Source organism: Ceratotherium simum, chromosome 19 (assembly GCF_057802395.1).
Source record: "Ceratotherium simum simum isolate JZ-2026a chromosome 19, ASM5780239v1, whole genome shotgun sequence".
Lineage (NCBI taxonomy): Eukaryota > Metazoa > Chordata > Mammalia > Perissodactyla > Rhinocerotidae > Ceratotherium > Ceratotherium simum.
Window position 1 is genome coordinate 48,936,028 of NC_141918.1, and position 26,170 is coordinate 48,962,197.

At 37.2% G+C, this 26,170-nt stretch overlaps 1 protein-coding gene across 1 annotated transcript in view; it reads left to right on the forward strand.

Moving 5' to 3' along the window:
* The window catches only part of LAMA2 (laminin subunit alpha 2), a 575,531-nt gene that overhangs the window by 224,103 nt on the left and 325,258 nt on the right, over positions 1–26,170 (forward strand). Inside the window, exons 5-8 of the mRNA XM_087444077.1 lie at positions 6,325–6,504; positions 9,421–9,510; positions 10,915–11,032; positions 16,337–16,515. Coding sequence (XP_087300203.1) covers positions 6,325–6,504; positions 9,421–9,510; positions 10,915–11,032; positions 16,337–16,515 — 567 coding nt within the window. The remainder of the gene's footprint in view (positions 1–6,324; positions 6,505–9,420; positions 9,511–10,914; positions 11,033–16,336; positions 16,516–26,170) is intronic.

Consider the following 26,170-nt stretch of genomic DNA (forward strand, 5'->3'; position numbering starts at 1 on the left):
GTATATAATAGTACATCAAATTTATACATTGGACAATGAAATAGCCAGAGGATGATTTGCCCAAAGAAGGAACTAACCAGCGAGTAAGGTGCACTTTGCTCTGGTTAACAAAATTAAGTTGAATTGTTCTTAAGTTCAAATATAATGTCTTATGAGTCAGAAAACACATTTATGTATTCTCAGTTGAAAATAGCCTATCAAAATGAAACTTTGGCGTAATAGAAAATAAAGTTAACTAATGTTTAACTAATATTAACAAACATAGTAGACTTAGACATATGGAAATCATGGATCAAAGTCGTTAATTTCCTAATTTTCTCTAAATCAACATAACTCAAAATGCTTGGGTAGAAAACGATATGAAGGATTACTGACTTTAATTGCATTTTGTAGAAATAGCACACTCAAAGATTTACTCATGTAACGACAGAAAAATCTGATTAATTATTCTGTGAAATTGCTTTTTAGATAGAAAGCTAGTTGAATTTGCCAAATATTTAGGAATTATATGTTTCACTTCCTCAATTTATTTATTCAAAAATTTTTAATTAGCACTTAATTTTTGTTAGATTTTGTCCTACATGCTGGGGATTATATCAATTAACAAATCAGATAAAAATTCCTGAACTGTTGAGGCTTATGTTCTAGTGGATGGAGAGAAAAGATCAACAACGTAAATTATATTCATGGTATGTTAGAAGAAAAGAACTATGGAGAAAAATGAAGCCAGTAAAAGGAATAATGAGTGCCAGGATGAAGTTTGCACTGTAATTAGAAAGTCATGGAAGGACTTCCCGAGAAGGCCCCATCTAAGCAAGGTTTGAAAGAGATGAGAAATTGAGCATTGCAATATCTGGGAGGAAAACTTTCCAGGCAGGGGAACCCCAAGTGCAAAAGCCAGGAAGTAAAAGCTTGTCTGGCATGTTGTATCAAAGATGGCAGTCTGGCTGGAGCCATGTGAATGAGGGAGAAATAGGAAGGAGCTCAGAAAAGTCCTTGTTTTCCCCTTGGGCAGTGTTTGAGGGTGGGAGGGGGCTGCATTGCAGTTAATATAGGATCTTGTAGCTCATCGTAAAAATTTTAGCTTTTATTAGTAGTGAAATAGAAAAGCATTGGAAGGTTTTAAGGAAAAGAAGGGCATGACCAGAATTATATTTTCAAAGGAGTATTGAGCTGCAGTGTTGAGAATAGACCCTAGGGAGGTAACAGTGGTAGCAAGAAGATCCTATTGGACTGCCCAGGTGGAAGATGGTGATGGCTTGGACCCAAGACAGTTTGGTGGAGGTGGTGAGAAGTGTTTGGATGTTGGATGTATTTTGAAGGAAAAGCCAACAGGATTTGGGGACAAATTGGATGTAGAAAGAAAGAAAACAAAAGCAATCAAGCTTGACTCCAAGTTGTTGGTCCTGAATAGTTGAAAGGATAAAATTATTTAGTGAGATTGGGAAGACTGTGGGATGAAGAGCAGGAACTCAGTTGGAGATACAAGTTTGAGATACCTATTAGACAGCCACGTAAATGTATCCAGAATGATACTGAACCTCTTAATCTCAAGTTCGTGTGCCTGATGCACAATAAGGTGATCACTGAGACATCTGGTGCTTGGAGATGAAGAAAGATTTATTTGAATTGGCCAAAATGAGAAGGCAGGAGAATAGGTTCTCTCAAATTCTCCTTAGTCAAAGAAGAAAGCAGGGGGTCTCTATAGAGTTAACAGGCTTAGGAGGAAGTGTTTTGGAGAAACAAAGGGGAAATCGTGTTTCTTTCACTCTGTATAAGCCCTTTGTGATCAAAACTTCCTTAAAGGCGTTCTTTTTCTTCTACTAAATAAGCTCATAAATCCTTGTGACCCTTGAGTCACCCTCGGGTTAAACAAGAAAACAACAAATTAACAAGATTAACTTCTCTTCACCTGTGTCTGTATTGGGAACAAGGTCAAAGGGTAATCATGATCTTATAGAATATTTACAGTAACCCTCAGGTACCCAGCTTCAAGAAAGCAGTTGGATTCTGCATCCTGGCCTTCAGAGGAGAGCTCAGGCCTGGAGATATAGGTGTGGGAGACATCAGTGTAGATGGTATGTAAAGCTGTAAGCTTTGATGGGATTACAAAGTGAATAAGTGTGGATAGAACAGAAGAAAAGGTCAAAGATTGAGCACTATGGCGCTCCCATATTGAAAAGTTAAGGAAGAGAGATAGTAGTAAGTAGTGAAGGAGGTTGAGAAGGAGTAGCCTGGAGAGGTGGGAGGAAAATAAGCAAAGTATGGTGTTCTGGAAGTTAATCGAGTAATCAGTTGTTTCAAATGCTCCTAATCAAGTATGGTGAAGACTGAAAATTGATCATTTGGGGCTTCCTATTGACTGCCCAGAGCCTTTGCCCTATGCTGGAAACACAATAACAAGTTGCTGCACTGTCCCCTTTCTCTAAGCTTCATACAGCTCACCCCCTTTCTTCAAACATATGCTTTTGTTTAATGCAGGGTAAAATAAAAGTAATTAGGCTCATTTTTCAAAGTTATCATTGTAATCTTATTCTCCCTATCTGAAATAATATCATATTAATCATGATTGGATTTAAGAAGTTCCCGCTAGTCTCAACCACTCATTTTCATACAAATTCTTTGACAACACCTGTAGATAGCTAATCTCATCCTACACATATGGATTTTATTGTTCTATCCCCTGCAGTCATCTTAGTTTCAAACTGTTGTACCTATTTCATGGGCACACTTAGAGACTGACAATTCAAATGGGATTTTACAATGTTCTAAGAAAGCATACTATACATCAAGTTGTCAACTCCATCCACTTCCACTGTTTATTTCAAGGTTTCTGATAATTATTAATGATCCTTAAGCAGCCTTCATTCTCCCATCCATCCATTCACTCACCAAACTTGTATCATTGGGAAGAGTATTAGGAATAAAGCTCTTCCAGCAATCTAAAGCAGATGTAGTAATAAAAATAGAAAAGCATAATAATGAGGGACAATTATCCATACTAGAAATTTGATTGTTTGCTGTAAAAACAATTTTTAAATTGTATTCTAATCATAAAAGTAAAAGTGCCATAGAGGCACAGAGATCTTATCCATTTGCAAGGGAAATATGATTTATATAGTATGCTTACACTAATAAAAACAGAATTATTTGGATAGGAAGAGTATAATATTGATTTAGTCATTTGGTCATAAAAAGAGATATTTCTCATGAGTTTTTCCTCTATTTATTTATCTGTGAAGACTAATTTTGAAGAAGAGTGTAATTTTAAAATCTAAAAAACCGATTGTTAATCAGGCTGATATTTTCAGTTGAATGAATTCCTTTGACAGCATGAGCGTATATCCACCAACATGTCTGTAATGGAAATCGTTTCAGAAGACTCTAGACTACCACAGACTTCCCACGGCCTCACAGCAAGGCAGTGGTGGTCTCGAGGACTGACACTTTTCATCTTTTTTAGACAGACACCCTCCAGTTGTCAGCCCACGGGAAATCAGGAAGTATGATCAGCCATCCAGTGGACTTGGAATTACACAGCATCGTGCCAGTGGAAATGTCCCCTCCAATATTATGATTTATTTTGAAGGAGAGTGAAAAAAAAAAGGAAGGAAAAGAAAAGAAAAAAATGATGGAAGGAAACTGCATACAACATGGCCAAACAGCTGGCTGGTTTTATATCTCAGAAACAGCTTGAGACTAACTATACTCACAAGATCTCTTGGCAGAGTAGCTTGATGAAAATACCAAAGCTGTGAGAAGGGTTCTTGTGATGAATCCTTTATGTAGCTATCATATGGTTTATTAACCTAAATGAGAACATGTGCACCATTTTTTTTCAAAGTTCCTGTATGTTTAAATGAGAAACTTACTGATTTCATGTACAGCACAAATATGGTTCACCATAGTATTAACACCAAATAAATCTTAATAATTTTCCAAAACTTTAATCCTAGACATGGAGTGATTTTCCCCTTTCTTTCAAATAGCATTTTTAGGAGCAGTCAAGGGAGAGTTTGATAAGACAGAAATTTAAGCATGAATTCAAGAGCACTGGTGATTTTTTGAATGCCAAAATTAATTTCTAAGGGGAACTAATTTTAATTGCTTCATGCATCTATTTATTCCTTCCTTTAAAATTGATACCTTCTTAAGTAATAGAGACAAGTTAATTTTAAACACATTTCTGGCTCACCTGCTAAATGCCAGAACTGTGGAATGTACAAAATCTACTTTACCCTTCTAGAGTTTCCTACATTAGAGGGAGGGGATTCAGTATTCTGAGATTCAGTATTTTAGCAGACCTTGCATTCTATCATTCTCAAGTGTGTTAAGTGTATTTATTCTTTACTAAGTATCCAAGGTAGACTCAATTAGCTGGGACATTCATATTTTTACCACCAGGCATTTGGAGTCTATCCTTTGTGACATCAGAATTAGTTTCTCATCTCAGAGTTTGCTATATTTATTTCTCTAGTGAATCAGTAGTTTATTGGCAGTCAGTTTGTAAAATGCACTAAGGGATTATCTAAATGCAGGATGTTAGGAATGGAAACACATGTCATTGCCTCTTCTGTCAAAAAATGTAATTAACACACATGATATATCATCTTGCAAAAGTGTCTGAAAATTCCAGTGGGTGACCTCAAGTCACAGTTCCCAGTGCACATAAGGACTGTCGTGTTCCTGAATAGCTCCCAGCCTAGCACAGGACTCCTTTCATCTTGCAATCCTGTCTCTTCAGCCTCCTGTGTGTGCATGCACACACTTGTGCGTGCACGTGTGTGTGTGTTTTCAGCCCAAAACCTATCACTCAATTTCAATTTCTTTAAAAATTTTGATTTCATTTCATTTGTTGCATAGGTAATAGTGCAAAATGAAAGTACTTCTTTCTATCAGTATATTGGTAGTTTCCTTATTCTTTGTTATGGTGTACATAATTCACTATATAGATGTGTAGTTTATTTAACCAGTTGCACATTGATGGTTATTAGATTGTTTCCTGCCTTTTGCTATTACCAGAAAAATGCTGTTGGAATAATATATACATGTAATATTTGTAGGATAATTTCCCCAAAGTGGCATTTGTAGGTAAAAAATTCTATGCATTTGTAATTTTCATAGTTATTGCTAAATTCACCTTCAGTGGGGTTTTTGCCATTTTACACTCATACCTGTAAGTGTATGAGAATGCCTGTACCCCTCAGTTTTGCTATCAGGGAGTATTATCAATATTTGGGGGTTTTTGACAACCTGAAAAAATGGGAAAAGTTTATTATTGTGGTTTTAATGAACAGTTCTCTTATTCTGAGTGAAGTTCACTATCTTATCAAAACTTTAACAGTTTATATTTCCTTCTCTTTGAACAGTGCCCTTATATCTTTTGTCTGGTTTTTGTGCTATGTTGTGGTCTTTTTTCTTGTTGGTTTACAGTTCTTTAGGTGTTAGGCCAATAACTCCTTTAACTGTGAAAGGAGTTCTTTTAATTTTATCAGATGGTTTATCCCTCGTTAGAATTCTCTGCTCTTGTGAAGTCCCTGTGAGATCGTGTGGGCTTCATGCACATTTCAAGGGTAGTTCCTTGGCCATTTCTCCATTTTTATATGGAAAACAGTATAATTAGATTTTGTTTATTCTGGTGTCAATTGCACTAAATTATTTTCCCCCAAAATTTAGCATTCCATCCACATTTTAATGTATTTTCATAGAATGTTAAATATCCTTGGTAAAGTTTTGTCTTCTTGATCTACAATTACTAAAAAACAAACAGCAAAAAAACAACCTATTGAAATCTCTCACTATGCTTGTAGATTTGTGTAGCATTCCTTGTAATGTGTCAATTATTGCTCTCTATATTTTAAGGCTGTATAATTAGGTACTTTCAAGTTCAGAATTATTTTAAGTTCCTGTTTGTCTGATATTTTGTCACTTTTTTTTTTTTTTAACCACGTTTTCTGGTTTCCCACTTTACCAGATTCTAAAATAATTTTAGGGCACAATAATTTTCAGAAAAAGAATGATTTAAGATTTCATGGAAATCCTAGGAAGATCAAGTAGATGCAATGCCTTGGAACAGAGGAATGCGGGTAATTGCAATATATAAAGAATGCCTAAAATGTAAACAAATGAATTGCATGTACATGTATTAAAAGGTCTGTAACATTTCCCAATTACTTCTCTACATTCCAGTGAGTAAACATAAACCTGCATCTGACTAATTGGGAGAAGAAGAGCTGACCTTTATTTTTCCAAGAAAAACCAAACAAAACCAGATATTTAATTGTCAACAAACTGAATTGTTAAATTCTTTCCCACATTGTGTAGATTCACATCTCTTTGATCAATGGGAGACCAAGTGCTGACGATCCTTCTCCTGAACTGCTAGAATTTACCTCTGCTCGCTACATTCGCCTGCGATTTCAGAGGATCCGCACCTTGAATGCCGACTTGATGATGTTTGCTCACAAAGACCCGAGAGAAATTGACCCCATTGTCACACGAAGAGTAAGTCAGGATGAATCATATTGGAGTCTGTGAATGATATTGCTCCTGTCTTTTTAATTGTCTGTTAAATCATTTTAAAAGGTATTTTTCAGTGATTTATAAGAGTGATTATTATCAAAGACTTTAAAATTCGGCAGACCTTCCTTTGTTCAAATCTAAGCTCTGCTGCTTACTAGAAGTGTAATATTTATCAAACTTTTTAACATTTCTAAACTTTAATTTCCTCTTTTGTCAAATGAAAATCATAATACCGGGTTCATAATCTTAGTTTTGAGGACAAATTAGTGTTTGTCTCCTTAGGTGACCTGTACTACTATTACAGTTGGCTTTGGTGAGTTACTATAGGAAGTGCAGCAGCTTTGAAACATTCTTGGTCGCAACTCACACTAAGAAACACATTTTATATCATGACTGAGTACATACACACACACACATACACATACACACACACACACATACACACACACAGAGACACATCACAATATATCTTAAACTTTAATGTGCATAAAATCAGCTGATGAACTGTGGAAATGTAGATTCTGATTCAGTAAGTCTAGGGCAGGGTTGAGAAACTGCGATTCTAGCCAATTCCCAAAGATGATGTTGATGTTGCTGGTCTGTGAACCATTTTGCCCAATCAAATAGTTTCGTTTTATGCTTCATTAATGAATCACAAGCCAGAGTTTAACAAAGCACTGCCGTAGGGGAAAACTGATTCCATATACTGTTTTATTTTCCTTTATGAATGGAATATCAGGAAAAAAAGGTTATAGCATCCTTTCAACAAATCTTTGTAAACAGGCGCTAACAGAAGTGCTGTTTTCGGGTGTTAAACTGGAATCTGTGGGATTATGACATAGCCCAGTTTGCTATCAGTGATAATTGCGCTTCCTCCTATCTATGCCCCACCACATGCACTGGTTTATGTCACCTCCCTCAAATGCTGCTACACAACCAAGACACTATTGCCAAGAGAGTCAATTTAGCTATGATTCTATAACACAATCCACGTTAACAGAGTATCTACTATATGACTAGAGGCAGAGGTGAAAAGAAGATTGTAGGGAGAAGCTAAGATTGTGAGACAAAACACTTAGTTCTAGAATGATTCTATTAAGGTCAGACTACTGTCACCAGTGGCCAAATTGCTGAACCAGTCGGCTGAGTATTGAAGGGCAGCTCTTTTCACAGGTCATGAATACATCTCACGTATTTTCTCTTCTCATTACTTGACTCACCCACATCTAACTTCTCCATCATCACAAAATAACTTTTAAAGTTTTATTGTCCCCGTACAACACATAGATGTCTTAGTGCCCTGTATTTTCCAAACCTGAGATCATTTTACCTCATATTAGATTTCAGCATACTGTAAATTGTCTTATGTAGAAGTAATCATTACTTTACAGCAATGTTTAGATTCTTCACTTGTTAAAAAAATCACTTTTAATTGTAACTTTGGCATGACTTAAAAATATACATCAAAGAAGACTGAATAATTCTGAAGTGAAATTTAATCTTTCCCGACAGTATAGCTATCAGAGAAAAAAAATCAATGGAAATAAATACGTTCCTTTTACCATCTTTTGCAGAAGGCAGAGTGGGGGTTGGGGCACACATTTATTATTTATAACTTCATTGTACATGAGCCTTTGAAATAGTGCAGTAAAATTGAACATAAAAATATATTTTTTAAAAATGCTCAAGTTCAGTAAACACTACATATAAATTTAAATATATAAAGATAGGATATTGAATTTCAGCTCCTCTTCATGACTCTAAAGTGAAGCATTACACATTTATATTTAAAACAGATTTCCCTACAAAAACTACTGTATCAGCTTTCTGAGCAAATATGCCCTATTTGTATCTATATTATTGAGTGATGAAGTTAGTGAAAAGCAGACTTTTGCATTACCTAAACTTCCTAGCAAGTTCCATTAGTTTGAGGTCTAAGCATATCAAGTAAGATAATGCAACAAAAATATTATAAAAGACATTGTATGTAAACAACAAAAACAAACAAAAATCAAAGAGAAGTAAAGAGAATTTGTAGTCAGGGAACTAAGATGTGTGTTCACTTACTTATTTCTAAATCTGTTTGGTTTTTTTTTTATGTGAATAATTGGAATAATGGAACTATCTGCCACTGGGATGATTATTTGGATTCCATATGATGATGTGAAGTACTCTCACAGTTATAAAATGATATGTACATATTAATTAAAATTTAAAAAATAGTCCAGTTCTGTAATTATAAATAACCTTTAAAAAATAGCTGGGTAGATTAAAATAATTAGAAACATAGCCCTGTATTAACTTTAGATGGGAAAGTAATTGCATGGACATTTTTACATATTAATGAAAAAAAAGCAAGTGTTCTACACATCTAGTTAACTCTTCACATTAGGTGAAGTCAATCTTGCAGTTAGTAATTTTTTATTTCCTTCTTAATATGGTTAAGAAATGTATTTTTATGAGCACATTCCTTTAAATTTGTTGATTCTTTTCAAATCCATCAAATAAAAGTCTGCCTATGATTTTTGAATACTGAGGTTCTTATAAGACAATAAAAAAGATTTTCTTTCAAGAAACTACGTAAGACAACTTTTATGAAGAATGATAGCAACTTGCTCTCAATGACGTACTCCGGCATGGACTTTGTACTATCTATCAGAAAGAAATTTCTAAAATGCCCACCTAACAGGAATTAGAGGCATTCTTCTTTGGGCTATGATAACAATGCGAGAAATTACTTGATCCTTTCTGTGGGCCCTCAATTGTCCTGCAGAAACACAACCGTGCTTCAAACGAAGGATAAGAGCAGAAAGTAAAGTTTTTAACTGAATGTTCCCTTTTGTCACTTTCACCTTGCAGTCATCTTAACAGGATTTCTCTCTGGATTGCTTTTTGCAGTATTACTACTCGGTCAAGGATATTTCGGTTGGAGGGATGTGCATCTGCTATGGCCATGCCAGGGCTTGTCCACTCGATCCAGTGACAAATGTATGTATATTTATAGGATGCTTAGGCAAAATGAAGCTCTGAACTGTGAAATGCTTCATGAGAGGCTTTGCTGACAGGGACGCTGTGAATGGGTGTCAGGTCCCCACTTAGACGGTGTAACAGAAAGCCAGGCCAGGGTGAAATAGAGCTGGCTGTTAGAATGATAGACTTTGAAGTCAGCCATCACAGTATCAGAAAACAGATTAGTTTTTTTCCAAAAAGGCTCCAAACTGGTCTATTTTGAAACCTCTCTAGCTATGACAGCTTGCTGTATGATTTAGCTTTAGAGAATGCCAGCCATCAATCAACTTGACCATTTCTTTTAAAAGTTTTCATCAAAAAAATTAATGCAAACAAATGAAAAATGTGCATGGAAGTAAATATGAACGGCCATGGAACAGGAGGCTGAGGTAGGGCAGGGGCAGTAAGGACTGGGGTGAAAGAGAGTATTCAAGAGAGCATTGAAACTTCCAGGCCAGAAAATGCTAGAATGCTTTTCGGTCGAATTTTTCATTAATGACAATGCATTAAAGGAATGTAACATGAAAAGAAGATGAATGAGCATCTATTTTTCTCAGTCATAAATAAACTGATGAAATACAAAATTATCTACTGTACAGTATATGGAAGAAATACATTGAGTAGTAAGATCAGTGACCGTAGCTCCCTATGTATCCGTTTTTTTCCTACTAAAACTATAATACAAATGGCATTTCTCCCAAAGCTAGTTTTCTGACTAATGCATCATAATGTTGAACCTAGGGAAGGTCCAAATGCCCTGGCATATTTTTCTGGGCAAGTTTGTGGTACTGCTTTCTGCCGACTGTGGGTACACTCTATCAGGTGTATGGATGGGCAGTATTTCCCAAGCTTTGAGGGCCCACAAGGCGGCCATGGAGGGCCAGTTCCGTGCAATGATCCAAGACTGGACTTGGACAGAGCACACACAGACAGGAGACTCAGGCCTGGGACATTCGATTTCCGTTATACCCAGGCCCCTGGGCACTTAGGAACCGACTCTCTCCCCTCTATCCACACCCTGAGATGTTAACATTACCTTGAGGGAAGCCTTAAAATGGATACATCCAACTTAGAAAACCTGCAGATGTCAGGCATCAGAGAAGGGATCTCAGTCTTCAAGACCACTCCCTATTGGGCCTCTGCTCTCTTCCAAGCCTGAGCCCAATGATTCCAGAAACAGCCCGGACCACCCTAAGCTGGTGTTAACCCAACATACCTCTTCCCAAGGCTGGCACCTCTTCCTTTCCAGGCTGACAGGAGTTTTACATTTTGGTACACAGTCTAGAAGTTTTCTCTTTTCTTCATTCCACCTTTCAGGGGAAGCTGCTCCTTTATGGTTCTAAAAACTGCTGAAAGTATGCTTTCCCCCCTCTTTTTGACTAGAAATCCCGCTGTGAATGTGAGCACAACACATGCGGAGACAGCTGTGATCAGTGCTGTCCAGGGTTCCATCAGAGGCCGTGGAGAGCCGGCACGTTCCTGACGAAAACGGAGTGTGAGGGTATGTTCTGGAGAGGCCAGCGGCCTGGGCAATTCTTCCTTTCCTGGGACACAGATCATAGAAACGTGTGGTGAGTTCAGGGTAACTCAGGTCTCCAGTTTATATTTTATCCAAGGCAGTAGCTGGTAAGCTCTTTTACTCTGCTATTTCAGTTACTCAGCTTTTCAGGGTTTTTTTCCTATGGCAAATATTTACCAAACACGTATGAATTTACCACTGTATAAGGGTTATGAGAAATAGATAAAAACATAGTATACACATTGTCATCAGGGTGAAACTGAAGCTTCTAGCATAATATATAGAGAGAGACTCATTGAAATGTGAATGAACATTCAGCAAAACTCAGACATAGAGAATTGCCTTCTGAACACTTATGTTTATAAAATGGTTCTGAAACCAGTTTAGCTCCAGATCCTTCTGCCCGCTCCCTTTGCAGCCCCTCGCTCAACCCTCCTCCCCTAGTAAATAGCTTTTGAATACTCATCATCTAAAAAAGCGAGAAAAACCAGAAGAGAGAGATTATATCCTACATGTTAGCATTAGTTTATTACCTGAATAAAAAAAAGCACTCTTAATTTGTTAGTTATACTTATTAAAGGGTGGTGTTTGGGGCAGTAACTGAGAAGAGGACAAGAGTAAAAGGTAACAGAGAAGGCAAAAAATCAAATTTGTGGAAAAAGAATATTTATTTTAATAATAAGCACTAATATTTTAAATGTATGGTTTCTCGTTAATAACAGTATAAAATGGTACGATTAGAAATGGCATCCGTGATCATCGTTAGCATAAACTATGCTATTGCAATTATTGGGCAGTGACAACCAAGAAAAAAGCCAGTGATGAAAAATAGTAAAACAACTGGCTATGCAAATATGTGCCAACAAACACTCACTCACACTTTAATATTATCACTTTTGAAGACCACCCATATGTCCAGTTTTTCCTGAAGGGAAATGCCCAAGAAGTGTAGTAGATGACTTGACAGGCTATTATTGCCAATTGGCCCAACATGGTGAGGGGATGCTGGAGAAACCTGTGTTTCTGGAGATGTGTTTGGACCAAGGAGGGACCTGAGAACAAAGACTTGTGCTGAACTATAGATCCAAACTAGCCACAAAGCCCAAATCAATTGAATTCAAATATGAATATTTTAGTGAATCAGTCCTGACCCTCTTTTTGCAGTTCGGTAGGTATACATGATCTCCAAAACAGGCTTGATCGACATTTTTAACTAATACCAACTCTATATATTTATTGAATAAAAAATACTTATCATGTATCAGGCATCAGACATGATAGGTCTTTAAAACTACTGAATCATAGCAAACTTTCGTTGTAAAATATTCCCCAACCATAAAATACATTTTCTTTTCAGTTTAGGATTCTGCACATACTGTCCATGCTTTGAGTCTTTTCCTTTTCTGCACTCCCCTGTTCTGCTTTTGGATCTGCGTCGGCCTGCTTGTGAAGATGTTTTGGTTTAGAAATCACCCGTCATTACTGAGACATACCTGGAGGACTGGGCCACACCGCCCGCTGTTGTCGAAGGGCATCGGATGCCCAGCCTTTGTTTCCTTCAACAACCCCCTGCCCGGTTCCTGACAATCCCTCGGGTTCTCCACAGTTTCTCCCAGTGAGAGCAGTCATTCATTCCTAAGAGTGAAATTAAGTCAAATGCCACACATGGATATTTGCTCTCAAACTTCTTTCTATTTTAACTCAATTTCTCTTTTACTTGTGGAATATCAGCAATCACAAGGAGAAGCAGCATTTGAGGGCTGGCTTCTGCCTGTGCCCTCTGACAGTCTATCACACAGTTATAATTAGGGAATGTTAAGTGGATCTCAAAATCTTTCACCACCCTCCACTTGTGTGTATGTGTTTAAACAAGGAACCAAAAAGGATGGATCAAACTTGTTAGTAAAGGGATGGACAAAGCAACGTGGAGGGAGATTTCCACTTGCTACTATATACATTTTTTAAATGGTGGAATTAAGAAAAAATTTTACCTTTCTTTGTGGGGCAGATGGGAGGTTGTATTTCCAAATTGAAAAATAAATATATTTTTTTTAATCCACAAATTAAAGACAAGGGTCTTAACCATAAAATCTTATATAAATATTGTGCTATTGACAATGTATGCATTCCTAAAAGCTTATATGAAAATTTTCTTTTCCGAGTTGAATTGTGTTCCAATCACCTTAATATTTAGAAAAATCCTTCTGTAATGTGACAAACCCTTTTATAAAACAATCACCTTGTAATTCATTTGAGTTTAATTTGGATTTTCATCAGTCTAGCTTATTTAAGGCAGAATATGTCTCTAAAGAGCAAGAAATATTCGTTCCATTACTAAGCCTGTTCTAAAGGGCAGTTCCATACCAGGTGTCTTGGACGTTCTGTGAAATAGCAAACTGCTGATGACAGAGCGAAAAATGGCTTTCTGTGAGTAGGTAGTGTCCATGTCCTCTGGGGCTATAGATGGAGAACTGTGTGGCCCAGGGCTGAGGCAAAGAGTCCTCGCTGCACGGGGTATGACAAGGACTCTGCTCATGCATCACTGTTTCGCCTTCATTAGCTCATGGGTATAAATACTCTCAGCAGCACTAATTCCAAATACTGTGAGAATAAATTTGTATTACTCTGTGTTTCCTTCTACTTATACTGCCAGCATAAATCTTGACTGTTTCTTGCCATATATATATTTTTACAACAGGATTTTTCAGAATTCTTGTGCATTGTCCTAAAGATATAAAACTGCTTATGATGCCTAAGGATTTATATTTATTACTCCATATTCCCTGGAATAAAGTTTGAAAACTCTCCATTAATATAGCAAGAATACTATATTCTAAATCAGAAGGCAACAGACTGTTATTTGCAACCAACATGACAAGGAGATAATATCCTTACTATATTAAGAGATCTTTCATAGCAATAAGAAAAAGTCAATAAACCTGTTAAAAATGAGCAAAGATCAAAACAGGCATTTCTCAGGAAAAGAAATGCCTTATAACCATAGAAAAAGATGATCACACTTACTCATAGTTAAGGAAGTACCAACTAAAACAATGAAAATGCTCTTGTCAACTTATCAAAGTGTTCACTCTTCCACTCAACAAATGCTTGAATGCTTGCTATGTCCCGGAACTGGATTGAAAGGGTGGATAATGCACAATGTTAGTGAGTCTCTGGGGAAAGAGTTCTATCAAACTAGTGGAGGGAGAGTCATCTGACATAGCATTTTTGGAGTGGAATTTTGCAAGTTAATTAAGATAAAAATTTTACATGCCCTTTGACCAGAAATTATACCTGTAGGAATTTAGCCTATAGACCTACTCGTGTAGTTGTACAAGGCATATTGTCAGGATCTTTGTCATTAGGACACAGTTGCTAAGTATCACACGTTGTGCTACGTGTTTTGCATTCTCATAACAACCATAAGAGATTAAGCACTAAAATGACACTAAGACTTGAATTTTCTCCTCAAAGTCACTCAGCTGGCAAACGGGAAGCAGTCTAACATTAGAATCCCCACTCCTACCCTCACCTACATGTCGTCCTAGTATGTACTCAGTGCTATTTATAAAGGAGAAACCTGGAAACAATGTGACTGCCCATGAATAGGGACCTGGTAAATACTTCCATTCGAGAAGTACCCTATGTAGCCTTAGGGGAAGCATGTGCTAATAGACAAAGAGCTATGCTATTTACTGTTAGTGAAATGAAACAGTTGAGTCAAGTCTATAAGTGTCCCCCCTTATGGAATAAAAGAAAAGATTGAACTGTGTGCCTGTGTGGGCGCGAGAGTGTGCGCGTGTGTGCCCACGCACTAAGAAACTCAACATCTGAGGGAGGAGACTCTGCAAAATACATCTTTTCCCTAGTTGCCATCCTGAAATAAACTCTACCCACTTCTAAAAGCCTTACTCAGTTCTTTCTGGGGAAGTGATTTTTCAGTTCTCTAAACTCCTGTAACATGATATGAAAAAGAAAAAGAGGAGGAAGAGGAGAAGAAGGGGGAGGAAGACAAGGAGGATGGAGAAGAGACAAAGAGAAGGAGAAATCAACTGAGAACTTAGTTATACGGCGTTATGCTAATGATTTTACATGAATTTTCTCACTTAATGCTTTTAAATATCCCTATCTGGTTATTACTGTTGACCACTCTGATTTTATATGGAATCTGAGCCCTAGTGAAATTAAGAAGGTCCCATATCACATGACTGCTAAGTAGTGGAGAGGACTCCCAAATCCAAAACTGGTGCGAAATAGTGTGATCTCAGCCGCTAAGCGAACACGCTCTCATTTTGTCCTGATTGTCTGGCCCTGATACATCTTCTTTCTCTCCTTAGATAGAACTTGAAGGGAATTGGGCAGTGGTTAGCCATGAGGACTCTGGAGTCTGACTTGAGAGTGGTTTCCAATAGGGATTTGGTTACCTTTACAAATTACTGCCCTGTGCCTCAAGTTCCTTACATATGAAAAGAGGTTAATAATATTACCTAATTCAAAGCTATTTATATGAGGATTACAGAACAATGGCATACAAGACTTCTAAGTTTTAGTTATTATTAGTAGTAAAAGAGAAGGACTATACCCTAAACATCCTTTTTTTTTTTTTGAGGAAGATTGGCCCTGCGCTAACATCTGTTGCCAATCTTCCTCTTTTTCTTTTTTTCTCCCCAAAGCCTCAGTACATAGTTGTATATCATAGTTATTGAGTTGTAGCTCTTCTATGTGAGACGCAGCCTCAGGATGGCTTGATGAGCCATGAGTAGGTCCACGCCCAGGATCCAAACTGGCAAACCCTGCCCACTGAATACGAACACGTGAACCTAACCACTATGCCACTGGGCCGGCCCCTAAATGTCCTTTTTAACCCGTAGGATCTAACACAGAGATTCACATATAGTAATTATTCATTCAGATTACCTGGATGTTAATCATTCAGTGCCATAGTTCAATGATTTGTTTGTCGTAATTGGAAATTATAGGTTAAACCATATGAAATTTCAGTTTTGCAAGATAAAATCAGTAAAATACTGTCAATTTCGTATGATTTAGCTTAATTTATATGTTTTAATTATTTCAAGTTCCATTAAAAAGTGTGAATTTATTAATATATCCAATAAATCCAAATGATTTCTAGGTACTTTTGTACTGATAATATATAGACATATATATGTATGCTAACAGTAATTTCCCATTTAGTATAAAAATCTATTATATAACAGAAAATGATTTTTAAATATACCTGAAACCAGAAATTAATGCTTATGAATTTATTTTTCCCTAATGCAGCATGTAATTGTCATGGGAAAGCTGAAGAATGCTATTATGATGAAAATGTTGCCAGAAGAAATCTGAGTTTAAATATACACGGAAAGTACGTTGGAGGCGGAGTGTGCATCAATTGTACCCGAAACACTGCTGGTATCAACTGTGAGACGTGCATTGATGGTTTCTTCAGACCCAAAGGGGTAAAGTATGCTTTTTCTTTCATGAAGCGTTATTTTGACTTTTTCATACAAATGTCTATTTTATGGAAAAATAATTTTGATAGACTTCAAATTCTAAAAAGAGACTAGGAACATTTCATAAGGGACACTGATATAAATATTTGAGGATGTGAAATAAAACATTTCCATCTTTCCAGAAAGTTCCACTGTGTCTCATTCCAGTCAATCCCACCACCAGGCAAACTCTGTTCTGATTTTTAGAACATAAATTAGTTTGCCTCTTAGTGAACTTCATAAAAATGACATCATAAAGTACATACACTTGCGTGTCTTCCTTCTCTCACTCAACATAATATTTTAAGATTTATCCACGCTGTGTGCATCAATAGTTAGTTCTTTAAAGAAATTGCTGAATAGCACTCCTGTGCATGAACGTACCATAATTTTTAATCCGCTCTCCTGTTGGTGAATATTTGGGTCATTTCCAGTTTTCGGTTAGCTCCTATAAACAATTTTATATGTGTCTTTCTGTGGGCATGTTTTATTTACCTTGTATGAATATCTAGGAGTAGAATGCATGTTTCATAGGATAGGTATATATTTGACTTTATAAGAAACTGCCAACATTTTGCCAAATTACTAATAATATTTTACATGTTCACCAAAAACATATGTGAGCTCCAGTTCTTCCATATCATCTCTAGTGTTTGCTGTTGACTGTCTTTTTGAATTAGCCATTCTTGTGGGTGTGGGTGTAGTGGGTGTGGCAGGTGGGTATTTGGCAACCATTGGCAGTTATTCCCATCAGTGTTTGGTACTACAGCAGATCTTCTGTTATGGATTTACAGCTGATCTCATTATGAATTTAATTTTTTTTTTTTTTTTGCAGTAACATTGGTTTATTGCAGTAACATTGGTTTATAACATTGTAAAAATTTCAGGTGTACATCACTGTACTTCTATTTCTGCATAGATTATATCATGTTCACCACCAAAATACTAATTACAACCCATCACCACACACATGTACCGAATTATCCCTTTCACCCTCCTCCATCCCCCCTTCCCCTCTGGTAACCACCAATCCAATCTCTGTCCCTATGTGTTTGTTTATTGTTGTTATTATCTACTACTTAATGAAGGAAATCATACGGTATTTGACCTTCTCCCTCTGACTTATTTCACTTTGCATTATACCCTCAATGTCCATCCATGTTGTCACAAATGGCTGGATTTCATCGTTTCTTATGGCTGAGTAGTATTCCATTGTGTATATATACCACAGCTTCTTTATCCATTCGTCCCTTGATGGGCACTTAGGTTGCTTCCAAGTCTTGGCTATTGTGAATAACGCTGCAATGAACACATGGGTGCATGTACCTGTACAAATTGGTGTTTTCAAGTTCTTTGGATAAATACCCAGCAGTGGGATGGCTGGATCATATGGTAGTTCTATCCTTGATTTTTTGAGGAATCTCCATACTGTTTTCCATAGTGGCTGCACCAGTTTGCACTCCCACCAGCAGTGTATGAGAGTTCCCTTCTCTCCACATCCTCTCCAACACATGTCGTTTCCTGTCTTGTTAATTATAGCCATTCTGACGGGCGTCAGGTGATATCTCATTGTAGTTTTGATTTGCATTTCCCTGATCGTTAATGATTTTGAACATCTTTTCATGTGTCTGTTAGCCATCTGTACATCTTCTTTGGAGAAATGTCTGTTCAGGTCCTTTGCCCATTTTTTAATTGGGTTGGTAGTTTTTTTGTTAGTAAGATGCATGAGTTCTTTATATATTTTGGAGATTAAGCCCTTATCAGAAGTATGGTTTGCAAATATCTTCTCCCAATTGTTAGGTTGTCTTTTCGTTTTGTTGATGGTTTCCTTTGCTGTGCAGAAGCTTTTTAGTTTGATGTAGTCCCATTTGTTTATTTTTTGTATTGTTTCTCTTGCCCGGTCAGACGTGGTGTTTGAGAAGATGTTGCTAAGACTGATGTCGAAGAGCGTACTGCCTATGTTTTCTTCTAGAAGTTTCACAGTTTCAGGTCTTACATTCAAGTCTTTAATCCATTTGGAGTTAATTTTTGTGTATGGTGTAAGGTAAGGGTCTACTTACATTTTTTTGCATATGGCTATCCAGTTTTCCCAACACCATTTGTTGAAGAGACTTTCTTTTCCCCATTGTATGTTCTTGGCTCCTTTGTCAAAGATTAGCTGTCCATAGATGTGTGGGTTTATTTCTGGGCTTTCAATTCTATTCCATTGATCTGTGTGTCTGTTTTTGTGCCAGTACCATGCTGTTTTGGTTACTATAGCTTTGTAGTATATTTTGAAATCAGGGAGTGTGATACCTCCCGCTTTGTTCTTTTTTCTCAGGATTACTTTAGCTATTCGGGGTCTTTTGTTGTTCCATATAAATTTTAGGATTCTTTGTTCTATTTCTGTGAAAAATGTTGTTGGAACTTTGATAGGGATTGCATTGAATCTATAGATGGCTTTAGGAAGTATGGACATCTTAACTATGTTAATTCTTCCAGTCCAAGAGCACGGAATATCTTTCCATTTCTTTGTGTCTTCTTCAGTTTCTTTCAGAAATGTTTTATAGTTTTCGGTGTACAGATCTTTCACCTCTTTGGTTAAGTTTATTCCTAGGTATTTTATTCTTTTTGTTGCAATTGTAAATGGGATGGTATTCTTAATTTCTCTTTCTGCTACTTCGTTATTAGTGTACAGAAATGCAACTGATTTTTGTATGTTGATTTTGTATCCTGCAACTTTACCATACTTGTTTATTACTTCTAAAAGTTTTCTGGTGGATTCTTTGGGGTTTTCTATATATAAAATCATGTCATCTGCAAATAGTGACAGTTTCACTTCTTCCTTTCCAATTTGGATCCCTTTTATTTCTTTCTCTTGCCTGATTGCTCTGGCTAGGACTTCCAGTACTATGTTAAATAGGAGTGGTGAGAGTGGGCATCCTTGTCTGGTTCCTGTTCTTAGAGGGATGGCTTTCAGTTTTTCACCATTGAGGATGATATTAGCTGTGGGTTTCTCATATATGGTCTTTATTATGTTGAGGTACTTTCCTTCTATACCAATTTTATTCAGAGTTTTTATCATAAATGGATGCTGTATCTTGTCAAATGCTTTCTCTGCATCTATTGAGATGATCATGTGATATTTATTCTTCATTTTATTAATGTGGTGTATTACGTTGATTGATTTGCGAATGTTAAACCATCCCTGCATCCCTGGAATAAATCCCACTTGATCATGGTGTATAATCTTTTTAACGTATTGTTGTATGCGATTTGCTAGTATTTTATTGAGGATTTTTGCATCGATGTTCATCAGTGATATTGGCCTGTAATTTTCTTTTTGTGTTGTCCTTGTCTGGTTTTGGTATCAGGGTAATGTCAGCTTCGTAGAATGAGTTAGGAGCTTCCCCCTCCTCAATTTTTGGAAGAGTTAGAGAAGGATAGGTATTAAGTCTTCTTTGAATGTTTGGTAGAATTCACCAGGGAAGCCGTCTGGTCCTGGACTTTTATTTTTGGGGAGGTTTGTGATTACTGTTTCGATCTCCTTACTGGTGATTGGTCTATTCAAATTCTCTACTTCTTCTTGATCCAGTTTTGGAAGGTTGTATGATTCTAAGAATTTATCCGTTTCTTCCAGATTGTCGAATTGGTTGGCATATAGCTTTTCATAGTATTCTCTTATAATCTTTGGTATTTCTGAGGTGTCTGTTGTAACCTCTCCTCTTTCATTTCTGATTTTACTTATTTGTGCCTTCTCTCTTTTTTTCTTGGTGAGTCTAGCTAAAGGTTTGTCAATTTTGTTGATCTTTTCAAAGAACCAGCTCTTGCTTTTATTAATTTTTTCTATTGTTTTTTTGGTCTCTATTTCATTTATTTCTGCTCTGATTTTTATGATTTCCCTTCTTCTACTGATTTTGGGCTTTGTTTGTTCTTCTTTTTCCAGTTCCTTCAGGTGCATTGTTAGATTGTTTATTTGAGATTTTTCTTGTTTGTTGAGATAGGCCTGTATCATTATAAACTTCCCTCTTAGAACTGCTTTTGCTGTATCCCATAAATTCTGGCATGTCGTATTTTCATTTTCATTTGTCTCCAGGTATTTTTTGATTTCTTCTTTGATTTCTTCGTTAACCCAGTCGTTGTTCAGTCGCATTTTGTTTAATCTCCACGTATTTGTGGCTTTTCTGATTTTCTTCCTATAGTTGATTTCTAGTTTCATACTGTTGTGGTCAGAAAAGATGCTTGGTATTATTTCAATCTTCTTAAATTTATGGAGACTTGTTTTGTGGCCTAATATGTGATCAATCCTGGAGAATGTTCCATGTGCCTTTGAAAAGAACGTGTATTCTTCGGTTTTTGGATGGAATGCTCTGTATATATCTACTAGGTCCATCTGTTCTAGTGTGTCGTTTAAGGCCAATGTTTCCTTATTGATCTTCTGTTTGGATGATCTATCCGTTGGTGTAAGTGGAGCGTTAAAGTCCCCTACTATTATTGTGTTACTGTCTATTTCTGTTTTTATGTCTGTTAATAATTGCTTTATATATTTAGGTGCACCTACATTGGGTGCGTAGATATTTACAAGTGTTATATCCTCTTGTTGGATTGTTCCCTTGATCATTATGTAATGCCCTTCTTTGTCTCTTTTTACAGTTTTTGTTGTAAAGTCTATTTTGTCTGATATGAGTACTGCTACCCCAGCTTTCTTTTCATTGCCATTTGCGTGGAGTATCTTTTTCCATCCCTTCACTTTCAGTTTTTGAGTGTCTTTAGGTCTGAAGTGTGTCTCTTGTATGCAGCATATATATGGCTCTTGTTTTTATATCCAATCAGCCACCCTATGCCTTTTAATTGGAGCATTTAGTCCATTGACGTTTAAAGTAGCTATTGATAAGTATGTACTTACTGCCATGTTTTAACTTTTTTTTTTTCTCAGTGTTTTAGTAGTCCTTCTCTGTTCCTTTCTTCTTCTATACAGAATTGATGGTCACTTTAGTTTGACCTCTGTCTGAAAGCTGTACTCTTTAACTCCCCTCCTCCCTCATGTTTTTGATATCATATCTAACCTCTTTGTTGTGCATTTGTATCCATTATGTTCTAATCATGGAAATAGATAATTTTTCCTATTTGTGGTCTTCTCTTTTCCCCTTAAATCAGTCCCTTTAACATTTCTTGTAGCACTGGTTTCTTGGTGACAAACTCCTTTAATTTTTGCTTATCTGGGAAAATTTTGATCTCTCCTTCCATTTTGAATGATAACCTTGCTGGGTAGAGTATTCTTGGCTGTAAGTTTTTTCCTTTTAGCACTTTAAATATATCATGCCATTCTCTTCTATCCTGTAAGGTTTCTGCAGAGAAGTCAGCTGATAGCCTTATGGGGTTTCCTTTGTACGTAACTTGACATTCTCTTGCGGCTTTTAGGATTCTCTCTTTATCTTTAATTCTGGACATTTTGATTATGATGTGTCTTGGTGTGGGCCTCTTTGGATTTATCTTGTTTGGGGCTCTCTATGCTTCCTGTACCTGGATGTCTGTTTCCTTCCTTAGGTTAGGGAAGTTTTCATCTATTATTTCTTGAAATAGCTTCTCTGACCCCTTGTCTCGCTCTTCTCCTTCCGGGACACCTATAACACGGATGTTAGTGCGCTTGATGTTGTCCCAGAGGTCCCTTAGACTGTCCTCAGTCTTTTTAATTCTTTTCTCTTTTACCTGTTCACCTCGGGTAATTTCTTCTAGTCTTTCGTCCAGCTCACAGATCCATTCTTCTGTATCCTCTACTCTGCTTTTGAGTCCCTCTAATGAATTTTTCATTTCCAGTATTGTATTCTTCATTTCTGATTGGTTCTTTTTTATATCTTCCATTTCTTTGTTGACATTCTCACTGAGTTCATCTATTCTTCTCCCCAGATCAGTGAGCATCCTTAACACTCTTAGTTTGAACTCTCTGTCGGGTAGGTTGCTCATTTCTGTTTCACTTAGTTCCTTTTCTGGGGTTTTGTCCTGTTCCCTTACTTGGAATGTATTCTTTTGCCTCTTCATTTTGCCTCTTTCCCTGTGCTTGTGTGTACGTATTAGGTAGGTCAGCTACGTCTCCTGCTCTTGGATCGGTGACCTTATGTAAGTGATGGCTTAGGAGGCTTCCAGTGTGCTTCCCTCAGTTCTCAATGTTCCAGGGGTGACCCCTATGTGGGCTACGTGTATCCTTCTGCTGTGGCCTGTTTGCTCTCCCTGTAGGCGCCCAGGGAGGCTGAGTTATGCTCCTGGCCAGCTGTTGTAATGCTCAGCTGCTTGTAGTTGTTGTGGGCCCTTCAGTCTCTTTATCAGGTGTGGGGATCCCCAGCACAGTTGGCTGCAAGTTCTAATACCACATTTGTATTGCAGTATTTCTTTTAAGTGAGTAGGCCCCCACCATGGCAGGTTGTTAGGCTCAGGGCCTTACAATTGCTGTAAGCCTCTAGCCTATTAGGTCTCTTGTCAGCTCTCTGAGGATTGCAGCTGGGTGGGGCTGGCCTCAGGCACAGGAGCACCCCATTGTTTCAGGTATTGGATGGTGGAGCAAACCTCCTATGTGGGTCTTTGAGAAGTACAAGTCTTCTGCGGCTGAGAAACCCTGCCGCCCACAGGTCCACACACACAGTCAACACAGTCCTGCCCCGTGTGAGCGCCCCGACCTCCCCAAGCGGACCCAGTCTCTCCACGGCGGGAACCCCACACACTCCGCCACCGCCCCACACTCTCCACCCGCTCCTTGTGCACACCCTGCCCTGCTCAAGTCGGCTCAGTTGCCAGGCTGCAGAGAATCCAGTCACCAATCTATGCAGGCCCACAAGTTGCCTGAGGGCTTGTTGTTGGGTGGGGCCAGTCTCTAGGGTGGGCTGCCTGCCCTGGCTGAGCTGGATTAAATCGGTGCTCTAGTGGGTGGGGCAGACCCTGGGCTAGCAGGCCTCAGGGAGAACTCCAATGGTGTCTGTGTCAGCACGCCCACACCAGGCCACAACAATGGCCGCTGCCAATGTCCCAGTCCCTGGAGAGGTCTCACCCCTCACCGAGATGCACTCAGGGCCTATTAGGTGAGTCTCTTGTCACCAAAGCACTGTACACCTTTCTTTCTGGTGATTTTAGGGTGCTTCCTGAAACGGGTGAGTTTGCGCGCAGGCCCTTTAAGAGCCAGTTTTAGTTTCTTTGTGAACCGGGTTTTCTGGGGGTGCTCCCCAATGTTTTAGTAGCAGGCACAGTCAGATATTATGCCGCTGGTGTCGATTGTGCTGGGTCCACAAAATGCCCACAGCGGGGGCGCTCCCGGTTCAGGGCCCCGCGCCTCCAGGGAGGCTGCGTACCTGTTAGCTGCTCCCGGCAGCCGTGAAGCTGGCGGCTTGTGAAGGCGGCGTTTTTCCTCTCCAGAAGGGAGTCTCTGCCTCTTCCACCTCAGTTAGGATTGTCCGTTGTTGCAGGAGTTCCTCTCATCCAGTTTTCAGTTCTGTCTCAGGGGTAATTTTTCCACGAGTAGTTGTAAATTGGCTGTGTCCACGGGAGGAGGTGAGTTCCGAGTCTGCCTACGCCGCCATCTTGACTCCTCCTCTGAATTTAATTTTAATTTTAAGTGCTTATTGGCTCTTCCTATATCTTCTCTTGTGAAGCGTCAAGTCAAAATGTTCTTTTTTTATTCTAGAAACATTATAATTTTAACTTTTAGGGCTATGGCCTGTCTCAAGTAAATTTTTGTGTGTGGTGTGAAATAATGATTGAGAGCTAGGTGGTTAACCTGTTGTTCCAGCACTAATTTTTTGAAAATATTTTCTCTTTCTCGTTTGAATTGCTTTCAGGCATTTGTTGAAAATCAGTTGTTCATGTGAGTCATTTTCCATTGGTCAGTTTCCAGAGCCCCAGTTCTGTTCCATGAATTTATTTGTCCATCCTGTGCTAACAGCACACTATCTTGATTACTTTAGCTTTAATAAGCCTAGAATTCAGAACGTTAAGTGCACTACATTCTTCCTTTTGAAGATTGTTTTGGCTGTCATAGTTTCTTTACATTTCTGTACAAATTTTAGAATCAACTTGTCAATGACAGAAATATTAGTTGGGATTGTTGTATAGAATCTAAATACAAATAGGAGAGAACTAACGCTTTAACAATATTGTGTCTTCCAATCAATGAATATAGTACGTCTCCTCATTTATTTATATCTTTAATTATTCACAGCAATGTTTTCAGTACAGAGATCTTGCATGTCTTTTGTTAAGTTTAATCCTCAGTATATTGCTTTTGTATTATTGTAAAAAATACTTTTTAAACTGTTTAATGTTGTTAGAAATATTTTTGAATGTTGACATTATATCCTATATCCATGCTAAGTTCACTTATTAGTTCTAGTAGTTTAAAACTAGATTATTTCGAAGTATTCACATAAACAATCATGTTTCTTGTATATAGCTTGAGGTTTATTCCTTCCTTTGCAATCTTTCTGCCAACGTTAATTAAAAATGGTGACAGCGAACATCATTGTTCTCAATTTTAAAGGGAAATATGTAATATTTCACCATTGAGTGTGATGTGAGCTGTAGGTTTTTCACGGATGCACTTTATCAGATTCAGCAGGTTCCCTACTACTCCCAGGTTTCTGAGAATTTGTATAATGTAGAGGTATTGAATTTTGTCGAATGCTTTTCTGGATCTACTTAAATGAACATAAGAATTTTCTCCTTTATTCTGGTAATGTGGTCAATTTTTACTGATTGTTTTTTTTCCATATTAAGCCAACTGCACATTTGTGGAATAAACCCCACTTGGTCATGAAGTATTATCTTTTTTATATATTGGATAATCCAATATGCTAATATTGGTTAAGAATTTTTATATTTTCTCAAGGGATATTGGTATGTAATTTTACTTTCTTGCAATGTCTTTGTGGGTTTTTGTATTGGGGTATAATCGCCTCCAAAAAAAATGAGTTGGAAAATGTTTCCTCTTCCTCTGCTTTCTAAAACAATTTATGGGAGATGGGAATTTTTAAAAAAATGTTTGATAGAATTCTCTAGGAAAATTATCTGTGCCTTTAGTTGTTTTTTTTTTTTTTTTGGAGGAAGAATTTTGATAATGAATTCAACTTTGTTATTAGATATAGAGCTAGATAGGTTTTGTATTTTTTCTTGGTTCAGTTTTGATATATTTTTCAGTTTGTTTATTTCATCTAAGTTGTCAAATTTATTGGCAGAAATTTTTCTTAATATTCCCTTTTTATCTTTTTAAAGTCTATAGCATTTATGCTGATATCCTCTCTTTAATTTCTAGAATTGTTTTTGTTTTTTCCCTTTTTATCACTCACGCTAGGAGTTTATCAATTTTCTCAATGTTTTTCAAAAAAAGTTTGCCTTTTTATTATTTTTTCTGTATTTATTGATTTCTCCTCATATTTATTATATTATTTCTTTAATTTGTTTTGGGTTTAAATTTCCTATTCTTTTACTACCTATCAATTTAGAAACTTAGATTATTGATTTTAAACCTTTCTTCTTTTCTAATATAAGCATTTAAATATAAATCTCCCTCTAATAACATCTTTACACACTTTCCATGAGTTCAGAAATGCTTTATGTTCATTATCATTTATATAAAATAATTTCTAATGTCTCTTGTGATTTC